A 12,436-nucleotide genomic window follows, 5' to 3' on the forward strand; every position below is an offset into this window, starting at 1 on the left:
TTAAATGAAGCTATTGATCAGTGTGCAGCCATATTGCAAGTACCATGATGAATACTTTTTTGATCATAGAGCGTTTTAATAGCTTACTAGACATTTTTTACTGGATTTGGGGAGTCATTTGACTGTAGGAAGTTTATTTAAAATACGACTGACAAATTGATTTAGCTCTGATCAAGTCTTACTGTACCAAAGATGGAATTTCTTAACTTGTTTGACGATTAAAGTGTCTTGGTTCTCAGCAATGGAGTGTGTTGTTTGGTTCTTGGAATTCATCTGAACTCTGGTATCTTTACAGCTAGTTATTTATTGCTATAATGTTTTGACCTGACAATGTATGCAGCCTGAAGAGTCTGACTGAGCAGAGTTGCTACCTCCCAGGCAATCATAGAAAGCATGCAAAGGTGATATGATCTGGTACCACATCATGGCAGTGTTGTCTGTGATAACTTGCAGAGGTTCTGGGGGTCAGACATGATTTAACGCCTTTAAAGTACTGATACCTGCCAACATCTCTGACCTTTACGTGCTTGAATGTATATGGAATTTTGCAGACATTGCACTTTCCTGGGGAGCAGTCCCAAAAATAGCGAAACGTCTGAAACCATTTGCTGTGGGGGACTGAGAGGGATGCTGATGGAAGGGGAGACCTAGATTAAGAAAAAACTGATCCACATCACCAGAGTTAACTCCCTTCTGATAACCCCCCCAGAACAGGAATATGAAAAGATAAAGGGGCGCTGATGCAGAATTCAAACGGACTGAATCTGGCTAAAGGACATTTCTTTCTACTCTATTCATCATTTCACTCATGTAAGATTGTCCCATATTTAAAACATGCCTTATGCAAACCATATGGAGACAGTCACTCTGGACCGTTCTCAAACAAACTGCTTTATCACTGCCTGGGATAAAATAAAACTGCATAAGTGGTTTTCATTAAAGGAAAATAAGATTAACATGCAGAAGGCACAGGCCAAGTAAAAACTGAGGTATGCCCTCTTCTGATATGGGAACTATTGAGAAAGCATTTTTAATTATCTGGTGTGTTTCTGGGCTATTTTCTTCCACTCTTCATCTTACAAAAAAGAAAAAAAAAATAGAAAAAAAACACACTTGTTGCTACCTGCAAAATACCCAACCTGCTCATAGCAAAAAAAAAGGAAGTCTCCTGAAAAAATTAAACTAAACAATTTTAACAATTACACTTCTGATAATAGCAGCAACTTTAGTGACCACCGGGAAACAAAACAGGTGGACTTGTGCTTAATTCTTCATGTGATCACCACTTGTTTTTGCTGGATTAACTACACTTTTTCATAAACTGCTGTTTTAGTGACAACTGTTCTTCGCTCACTGCGATTCAAGAGATGATGTACCCAAACTTCCTTTTCTCAAATACTTAAAATTCTTCTTTTAAGGTTCCTTCTCACTCCTATCACAGCAGCCATAATGCCGCTTCTGTGAGCCTCAAAATTGCATTTCCATTCTGGCAAATCACAAAGGTCTCCACTTCCCTGACTAAATTACATACTAAAGTTAGGTCTGAAAAACTAGATGCAACTTGGGAATTGCTTTTATTTACCTTCCTGTAGCCTGGAAGTTTGCCCTTAGATTACTGAATGTCCCAATTCCTTTGACATTGTCTGCATTGTGTAAATACTAAATATAGAGTAAATTCTTACATCTTTTTCTAAAATATGCATCGGTGGATAGCTGCCCCCCTCAACATTGTGCTAACCTTAACTTTGTGTACTTCTAGACAAACAGGACTGAACACTGCTGAATTAGACAGTAATTCAAAGGGCTAAATGGTTAGGCTTTTAAAAGTCCTTGTGACGGTTTGCCTATTTTTTAGGCAATTATAATAATAAAATGACATTATAGGTGACTGACTACTGTAATATCTGATACAGATGATGGCAAAGAGGGTCTGTGGATGAATCCATCTGCACAGTTAAAGAATTAAACTGTGGCAAGATAGTTTCTAGGTTTGTCTTGTTGACTGTGTCTACTATTAGACTATTTTTAACTATTCAGCTCTTCTTTGTAAAGTTTACATCTTGGCTACCTTTACAGAAAACGTGTTCTTTTTAGTTTCATTGCATTCTTGTACTTGATGTGCATGTTACTGTAATTTAAATGTACTTCATTTATCTTTTCTTGTTCAGTTATGCAAGCAGGACATGGGTGAACGTGGCCCAAGTGCAGGCCACCTAATTACTCAAATTAAAACATCCAGCCATAAACACTAAGGATCTGTTAAGGGAGGAAGGGGGAATTTCAAGAAGAACATGGCAAAACAAGTTATCTCAGACAGATAAATTCCAATAAGATAATGATCTATTCTGCCACACAATGGTTTATTAGTAAAGTTTTCATGTCATTCTTCCCACTGCAGCATGGCACAGCAAAACCAGTTTAATAGCTTCATAATGTCTCCCCACTCTGACAGAAGCTTAAATTGTGGAATTATACTCTTCTAATTGATCTACTTGAACATATAAGATACAAACCTTTTTCTAATTCTGGTGTTGAAAAGTGGGGCCTCAAAACGTGGGTTGGTGCCAACCAAAAGGAGGACATCAGCTTCCTCAACACCCATAATACGTGTATTCAGTAGATAGTTGGACCGTAGATCAGTGCTGGGGGGTAGACAAGAAATATGAAACCAATTAAAAAGGACAAGACAAAGCATTACTGGTTCTTTTTCAAATTAAAAAAGAAAACATTTTAACTACCAAGAATATTTCTATATGAATTTCTCAGCAAGACACAAAGCAGTGGAAGCTTTTATTTAAGACATCCTTTACTAACTCCCCCTTACCCTCCTGGATGAAACAGAAAAGTGAAAGAAATGCATTCTCTCAAGTAGTAAACAGGTTGACTCTCAGGGATTTCACAGTTCCAGAAGACCTTTATAAGGCACAACACCTAAATTCTCACCTCCACGATGGGACTGAAGAAGCTGCTCAAAGTTCAAAAGCACATTCACTTGCAAAGGGCTATAAACTAGTGAACAAAGTGACCCTTTAGTTTATGATTACTACCAGACCTGTATCACCTACCTGTGCAGAGGACCACAGATGACTACTCTATTGCTCATTAAAGCAGGACTCAGTGGAACAGCTGTGGAACCAAATAATGAAAGGTGCCCAAATCAGCTTTTCCTCTATGCCACCCAGAGCTACAGATGGTGGAGACAGTACCCCCTTCTCCAGGGTGGATCACTTCCATTGGATGATGGTGGATAAGGAAAGATGGGCTTCTTAACCCTGTAAGAGAAACAGTGGTCAATAATTGCAGTAGGTGGGCTGCAGGAAAGGGAGGCCCACTTTGGTGGGGGCTGTCCACCACTCCAAGGCAAGGAGGCAACAGCGTGATATCAAAAGAGCTGTAAACATGTGGTAACTCTGTAGCCACTGACACCTCATAACCCACTACAACATCTGAATGTCCAGGCGAGTAAAAAAAATACTATGAAGGACATCATGCTCAGAAGATGTAGGAGGATTTGAGGCTGGACCCCTCTGCTACATTCTCACTAAGCCTGCCAAGGGCATAACATCTTGGGGTCCACTCCGCAAATAGGAACAAGTGAATGAAACATTCTCAACTTGACATCAATGAAACAGTCAGTGACAGTAAATCAGACAGGACTTATTGTATGTCACCCACTACCACACAACTTGCAAACATGGAAGCATCCATTTCAGGAATGCCACCAAGGAGTTCTTCAAAAGGACTACCTGGAACTAATAATCCTAGAAGAGAATAACATCAAAAGAAAGAACTTCACCACAAACTGCTAGCATACTGGTAAACAGAGCAGAGAAAGGATAAAGCAGGAGCACTTTATATTTAAGGTATTGCTTACTACAAGAGATGTAATGAATCTCTTCTTGTGAGAATCTTACAGGCGTACAATAGAAAGTAACCAGCACATCCAGTTAACCAGCACTTCCAGATAACCAGCATGAGCAGAGGAATAATTGCCTGACAAATTATCTTCTGCAAACTCATGTATTGGATGTCTTGGTTTAAATCCACAAGGTCCAGAACAGGGCCAAAGTTTTCCACCCACTTCATAATCAACAGCAGAAGGGAGTAAAGTAGAAGCTTTGACCTCACGATAAATGGAAAGACTCTATAACCTTGAAATAAATAAATAAATAAATAAAAACAGTCCTGTCCCACGACCTCCACAAAGACATCTTGGACTTAAGTGGAGCTCTTTCTCACATCTAGCTTTTCTCACTCCCACACACATCTTCATTACAACAATCACATATTTAAAGAGCTAACTCTTCTTCCTGACACATGTGACTTTTCATATACTGCCCGTAACATCTTTATAACTTTTCTTCCTACTCCATACTTTTTCAATACCATCAGCATCTACCTATGACACTGTCAAACACATTCACTAAATGACATGCAACAACCTCCTTTTTCACATTTACCCTCATTTTTACTACCCACTGCTTTTTTCACTACCTTTAACATCTCAATCTTCATTTCATTATCCTCAAACTCCCTCTCCCATAATCTCCTGTAATATCTGAAATTTTTATCAACGCTTTACACAACTCTGCCTCTATATCATCACCCTCCAGCCACTCATTCATTATACAAAATAACTATTTTTCTTCTACCAATCCCTTATAAAACCAATACCTCTCACTCATCTTTGTAGCACCCTAATTTTTCTACCCCCCAATTATTCTTCAGAGGCTTTCTTAACAGTTTTATCCTCTGACTACCTTCTTTTACACTTCTATGAAGAAACAGGACACTGTCATTTGTACTAGCATGTTTGCCTGAGGTTTTGTATACAACTTCAGATTGACCTGTGCATTTGTATGCCAGCATGACTAGCTATGATATTTTAAATAAGATCCAACATGTTTATTCATAATCTGTTTGTAGAGAATGCTTTAGACTTCAACAGTGTCCTTTTACATTTCTAACTGCACGTTTGTGCACAAAGATTCTAAAGGCAAACTGTCTCAGATTCAGCTGATCTGTAGGTGATGTCATCAGAATGTAGACAGTTGCTGTGTGTTACTGTCAGAAGCTGAAAGAGAGGAAGGAAGTTTAGAACTCAGCTGTTGGCTGATTTTCAAAATATGAAATGAAAATTAGAACTAAACAGTTGTGACAGTTAGGCTAGTGTATAAAAGAGCCTGCTGAAGACAGCTGAAGTCCGCTGTAAGTTACAGCTGTCAGTTACCGCTAGTGAACAGCCAGTTGTAAGTTGTTCACAGATGTACTGTGCAGTGGATACCCCAAAAGGACTCACCAAGAACTGTAAGCCTCCCTTCGCTCTGTTGTAATAATTTAGTTTAGTTTAGATCAGGGACAGTGTTCTTTAGACAGAAAATTATAACTAATCAGATCAGTTAAGAGTTTTTCTAAATGATGGATTTCTACCCTTCAGTACTGACTTAATTTTAGTCGTGATTGAGTTCTGTTTGTTTATTGAAAATTACTGTTTTACATTAATCATTTGGTTCATTATTAAACATTTTTATTAACTTACATTGTGGCTGGTCAATCAGTGTTTTCTTTAGTGATTGGAGAGTGCTTATACTTGCCTTGATATCTTCCCGGCAACTCCAAACGCACGGCTGCTTATGTAATTTGCTACTATTTGTTTTAATATCTAATTTTCATAACTGGACACCCTTTTAAAAGGGCACAAAGACACTCTGATCAGTGACAGCATTACTATATTATTTTGCAGAAGGGATACAGCTGGAAATATGTGTCAGGCTTTCGAAGAAGTGTTTGGATATGTGAGATTTAATTTATTTAAGCAGGAGTGTTATCAGAGGTCTTAAACTGGGACACATTGCTCAGGAGTGTGTAATAAGGAGTTACATTAGGGGTGGCTAGAAGTATACAGTCTAGTCCCACCTTATAGTGTGTGTTCCTGTTGTGCACTTAGGGGAAAACTATGAAATATTACTACTGTTTAAGTGATAGTCTCACAATGGAGTCAGTAGTGAGGATTGAAGCTCCTTAGTTACTGACCCAGGACAGTAAAGGACATCACATTATCTGGTGGCAGTTCAGTGGGTTATTAACTGTATATTACAACTTCTTTCTTCATATATTGTCTACATATTGTCACTACTTACATTTTCACCCTGCTTATACCCTTGCTATACCCATCTCATCTTCCATCATATTCACTTTTCCTTTAACATACTTCTTTCCTTCCCCAAAATGGTCAGTAGGGAGAGGCAAATTTAGGGAAGGGCTCAAAAGGCACACATTAAACAGCCTTTAAGAACCTTATCTGAGCCACAGAAATGCCAACGGATTACAAAGCTATGTGTACATACTCATGAGTGAATAGAGATCCACACTAAAGTGTATACAATCTAAATAAATGCAGTTAAGTAAAATGTCCATGCTCATATTTTAGACTAGGGTTGATTAGGTTTCTTCATTCAAAGAAAGCTAAACAAAAAAGTAACATCATACCTCCACTGCCAAAATAATGAGAGTAAAACACTTCTCTAAAAACATGTCTACCACTAACTGTGGTCAGGGCCATAGAACCTGGTAAGTCCATTTCAACTGCTGAAAACTCAGCTGCATCCAATTACTATATCCAAAATTATTTAATTTGTCCTGAAATTTTAAGTCTCCAAATGTGTATACACTGTAACCCACAGTCTGTCTGAATCCCTTTCTAAAATTCACACCCAGTAAAATGAGTCACATCTCATAATACAGAAATACTCCCCAGATGGTGGTCTTGTTCAGTTACTGGTCTAGAAAACCCAGATGCATGATATATGAGAGAGACAGACTTACCCAGCACCTGACATAGGGAAGACTTCTTCTGTGCACAAAGAATCACTGTTCAGTCTGTTTAGCAAGTCCTTGAGAGCTACCAAAGATTCAGCATCAGCCATCCCTCCAGCGATGGCAGCCACTTCTTTACCCTGTGTTGCCTGCAACTGGAATGCAAAATAAGTGTACATGCATTAATCAACAAAAGTACAGAGGTGAGATAAAAAGTTATAATCATGTTCACTATACTAATTCCTACTGCAAAATGGTATAGTTTGCTGCAACTAATATGTTGCATACTACATCTTGTATGTAACGTACATTTATGTTGATCATTCTACTATAAAACACAGTAAATATAACAGGCAAAGAGCAGCACCATCACTATTAAATGTGTTAAGAAATTTATGTTACACATTGTAACAAGGTCAAGGCTGAAAACAGTACTACTGATTATGCACACCTATGTTAAACCACATAAAATAACAAATGTATTATTTTCAAGTACATTCAATTCTGCCTCAAAATATGCTCAGACTCTGGTAAAACAGGAAATTTTGTGGCAAATCTGAGGATTACAATCACCAACAGGCAGATTTTATGCTGCAAACGTTCTATTCTTTAGAAAATCCATGTTAATTCAAATTATTTTCATAAGTGAATTACGCTAATTAAGAAATATACACCACCTTAAAAGCAAAAGGCCCCACAAGTCTGTTCATAGACCTTTATTAAAACCTTTGTAGCAAATTACTTTGTCAGGCATTCATGACACTATCCACGGAATCAGTACTTTTATTTTCTTAAATAAATATATACTCTTCCCCTATCTTTACATCTCAAGTACTAACTTGTCATGCAATGCAACAAGAGCCTATACCTGGAATTTTTCTTTGTTATAAACTCACATGGCATTACCACAGTATTGTGAAGCTAATTCAATAAATAACTTTCTTTGCTTGATGAGAGGGGGACAGCCCTCACATTTGATGCCCTTCATATACCTCCCAGGAAAGCTACGACTATCTAACAACTTGTACAGCTCATATGCCCCCAATTCACAATAAGTGTCTTCAACACAAACCCTTGTCAACATTTCTTCCCATGAACTGAAAACAGCACAGTCACACTTTCTGAACTGTTTTCTGGGGTTCTATACCAGAGTCTGAGAAATTAATTATTTCTACATGTACAGGGACTGTTATTACACCATTTCCTATAATACACACACACATTTTATATATATATATATATATATATATATATATATATATAAAAACACTACTTAAGCTCGAAAGTTTGAAATACCGAAGTTCAAACTTTCGAGACCATATAGCCGAAACTCCAAACTACCGAAAGACCAGCAGTGCGAATTTCAAAATCCCAACTATCGGGAGTTTGAGATTTGCACTTCTGGTGTTGTGGTATGGTGGAAGGGCAGTTAAGTATTTCTGTTTAACTGTATTGGTTAAGGGTTTAGTGTGTAAGTGTGTGTTGTGAGTGTGATGTGTGCGCGAGGGGGATGTAGGCGTGTGGTGGTGTATTTGTATGTTTGTGTAGTGCAAACTTGGAGTTAGAATACTTAAGTATGGGGGGGTGCAGGGGGGCTTGCCCCCCCTGCTTGTCTATAGGTTAGGTTTGTGTGTTTTGGGGGAAGGTGTACGTGTCTGTGTGTGGTGTATGTGTGTAGTTTTTGGTAGTTTGAATTTCGCGGTTTTGTTTTTTCAGTATTATAGTGTTTCAGGTGTTTGGTCTCTGGATTTTGGGCATCGGTAGAGTGAGTGTCGGTATTTATTAGTGGATCCATATACAAAATATAGAATAAAAATATTTTATACCAGTTCCTCTCCTATCTCCTCACCAATAACCTTCGCTCCTCAACCCGACACAGATTTCACCCATCCCACAGCACCACCACTGCCCTACTCAAATTCACCAACACTATAAATTCCCACAGGAATCTAGGTAAATTTGTCTCAGCTACCTTCCTAGATTTATCCAAGGCATTCGACAGTCTCACATAATAAACTACTCTGTCTCTCTGACCTCACCCTTAACAACTCCACCCTCCTCTGGTTTAAAAGCTATTTAGATAACCGCCAACAATCTGTCAAATGGCATAACTCTCTATTCCCCCCACACCCAACCTCCTTAGGCATGCGCACGGATCAATCCTAGGACCCCTTCTTTTTAATATCTTCACAAACCAACTCAACTTGGCTACCTCTAAAGCTGATCTAGTCCAATACGCTGACGACACAACTCTCATATGCTCTGCACCCAACATCCAACTTCTCCAAAAAAAAGCCCAAGAAGCCTTCTCTGATATAGAGAACTGGCTTAACAACTCAACTCATACTAAATCTCAAGAAAACACAACTAATGCTATTCTACTCTACTAAAATGAGCAACCTTACCTTCTTGATGCTCTGCACTAGCAAAACCCAAATCACCCCCCCATCATTGAGGCTAAACTCCTAGGCGTTACCATTGACCAATAACTCAAATTCACAAAGCACATAACAACCATCACTGAAGTTCACAAAAAGCTAGGTTCCCTCTATTGCTGTAAAAGTTATCTAACCACCGAATCTCGAATTACAATAGCCAGGATCTACCTCCTATCTACTCTACTTTATGCAGCCCCAATTCTAAATAATCTTTACAAAACTGACCTTAATAAACTTTCCATCTGTTACAACAAAATTGCTAGATTCGCTACCAATGCCAAATCACGATCCTACCACTGCCTTTCCCTACAAGCCTTGCACTGACTTGAATTTCTGAACCTATTAAGGTACCATCAACTCAGCCTAGCTCATCTAATTCTGTACTATCCCGAGAAAACCCCCGGTCTGACTGGCATACTGAACTTCCACAATTCAAACAGACAACTTCGGTCCTCCAACAAAGCCTTAACTGAAACCATCACATGCAAAAACAACGCTGAAGAATCGCTATTTGCCCATGAAATAGCAAAAATATGTAACAACCTTCCCCCTGACCTCAGCCTACAAAACCCAACACACTCCTTCAAAAGCCTACTTAAAACATACCTCTTCACTAACCATCTATGCAACTGTAATTGACCCCCTGAAGCCTCATCCACTTACTATTTCTACACCCTATCTGTCCTGGACAGCACACACACACACACACACACACACACACACACACACACACACACACACACACACACACACACACACACCATCAAACTATACCTATCCATGTGTGAGCAATAACCTACATATGAGTGTATGTACGTGTGTGTGTATATATATGTATGCATGTGTATATATGTAAGTGTATGCATATAAATATATATGTATACTCTTACACGTATATTTGCTTGAATGTATACATGGAAAACAAACATTTAGATACTCTTATTCAGTTGTGAAATATCTTGCAATGCTCTACCAGGTTCTTATCTACTCTCTATGTATATTCTGTACACTTGTATTTTCAACCAAAAGGGGGAATATCCTCTTACTGTATACTAATGGCTGTAAAAGTCTACAATCTGTATGCTACTACTCTGTAATCTCTCTTGTAAAAGTTTCTTCTCTCTGTGTATGGAGTTTTTCTCCCCAGGACTCTGCTAAAAATGGACACTTGCTGTCCAGTCATGCTATCCTGGCAAACAAATGTTAAATAAAAATAAATTATCCAAAAGTTACGGGAAATCTATCCAGACTTCTTAAGAGTCCATATATGTTGTATGCCTCTTGATTCTCATTTCCTGCTCTTAGGGATTCTTGTCAAAATCTTCTATCCTCCAAAACTACTACTAAAGATTACAGTTCTTGCTTATGACATATGATCCTGGAGTCCCTTAGTTTACATATAAAGTACCAGTTAAACAGAAACAAGGACAGGGCAAAAACAGGACCATAACAGTTTGACTTGTACTTGATTACTACATAAAGATGACATTTGTGAAGAGAATAATGAAGATTTAGGTCAGCAAAGTATAAAACAAAAATTCTGTGAAATTATCAAGTAGTGCCTACGTACTTTTTCAAATTTTTAATTAATTGATGGGTGACATTTTTGCATTAGGACTAATCTGTTTACTATGACCTTTTTGAATATAAGCAAGTAACGTGCAAGAATTTGAGGCAAGCTGTGTAAAGTGATTATGTTTTTCTGTCAAAGTATTGCTCTTCACTCAGGTGTACTTTGCTTCCTTCTATAGTATCATGTTGTATAATATAAAACTAAACATATTTCCAAAAAAAGAGGCAATCACTGATTCTCAACTTTTATACAGAATTTACAAATGTACATATATATTTTTTGTATGCTTTTGTCCTCCTCCTCCTTAATGCCAGACATTTGCTGTGTGCGATCAGTTCAGCCCATTTGTTCTCTGGCAACAGTCGATCATGCAGGTCATCATTCATGTAGTCTTTAGGGCTTTTTTCCTACTAGGCCCTAACTATGCCCCTTGGTGGCTGATATGGGTGCCTGCATCAATGCAAGAGCCTACTATGCCCTATGCCCTCCCCCTGCATGTGAGTGCCCCTATCTACATGCTAATGAAGGTTGCCATCACCAGCTTGGTTTGCAAAACCCAAGCAACCAGATAAAGTAAAACAGCAGTAAGTCTCCACTTGCATAAGGAGAAAGCCACTAGACCACCAGTGCCTAAACTGAAACGTCGGATAATTGGCATCTGTTGTGCACCCCACCCCCTCCAGACTACCTCTTTCCAGCATTTTAGATACTAATTAAACTTTAATTAGATATGTTGTAATCAGATCTTTACCTCCCTACACCACACAGCCAGGTTCATACAACAGTTTATGGTCTCCATCCCTCTGCGACTATTAGGAACTCTTGCAATTGTCTCATTTGTTCCTTCCAACATGCACTATTCTAGAACACTGGAAAAGAGAAGGAAGAGGCAGGGAGTGGGGCCATGAGCCTGAAGTAGTTAAGAGGTTTTTTTTTTTTTTTTTTTTTTTTTTTTTTGTGAGCTCCAAGAATATTCTTCTGCTAACTAAAAACCCAGTACAACACCTGCAAGGTGCAAGCACACAATTCCATATATCATCGATTTCCAGCTATAGCATTTGTCCGCATGCTTATGGTCCAAAGTCCCAGACTGCAGAGGCTAGAAAATCCTAGGTCTTCACCCTCAAAAGTGTGGATCTTATTGCACACTACACCTAGACCCTCCCCCCAAACTGATGGGCTGGCATCAGTTGCTCATCTGTCACACTTCATTGCCAGATTCCTCCATTGGTTTGGGTTGTTAAACCTGGTCATTTAGGCATAGACAGGGCCAAAACCTCTGTTCACATGGGTGATTGTTGTAGCTAAGTGTTAAAACTCGTACTCCAAATTTTTGTGTTAGAGGCTGAAGTTTATGATGCTATACACAATATTCAAACCTGGGACTGGGATCTAAAACCATGTGCAAAAATCTTACTGGCAGTAAACTGCCGAAATGAAACAAAATTGCACATAAAAGGGTGCAGACTAAATCTTTATTAGTAAAACAAATATTGCTAAATATACGGAAGAGCAACATTTTTCATTTGTGTATGTTACATATATTACAGACACACAGCCACACATGGACATAAAAAAGGTACACAACTTTAATACAAGTGAACTCGTT

The 12,436-nt window shown here is 38.5% G+C and overlaps 1 protein-coding gene across 1 annotated transcript in view; it reads right to left on the reverse strand.

Moving 5' to 3' along the window:
- NDUFS1 (NADH:ubiquinone oxidoreductase core subunit S1) overlaps window positions 1-12,436 on the reverse strand; it is a 1,309,138-nt gene that overhangs the window by 744,835 nt on the left and 551,867 nt on the right. Inside the window, exons 11-12 of the mRNA XM_044075860.1 lie at window positions 6,826-6,971; window positions 2,514-2,642 (exon numbers count right to left, since the gene is read on the reverse strand). Coding sequence (XP_043931795.1) covers window positions 2,514-2,642; window positions 6,826-6,971 — 275 coding nt within the window. The remainder of the gene's footprint in view (window positions 1-2,513; window positions 2,643-6,825; window positions 6,972-12,436) is intronic.

The sequence above is a fragment of the Protopterus annectens genome, chromosome 6.part1, assembly GCF_019279795.1.
Source record: "Protopterus annectens isolate FY-2018-M chromosome 6.part1, PAN1.0, whole genome shotgun sequence".
Lineage (NCBI taxonomy): Eukaryota > Metazoa > Chordata > Ceratodontiformes > Protopteridae > Protopterus > Protopterus annectens.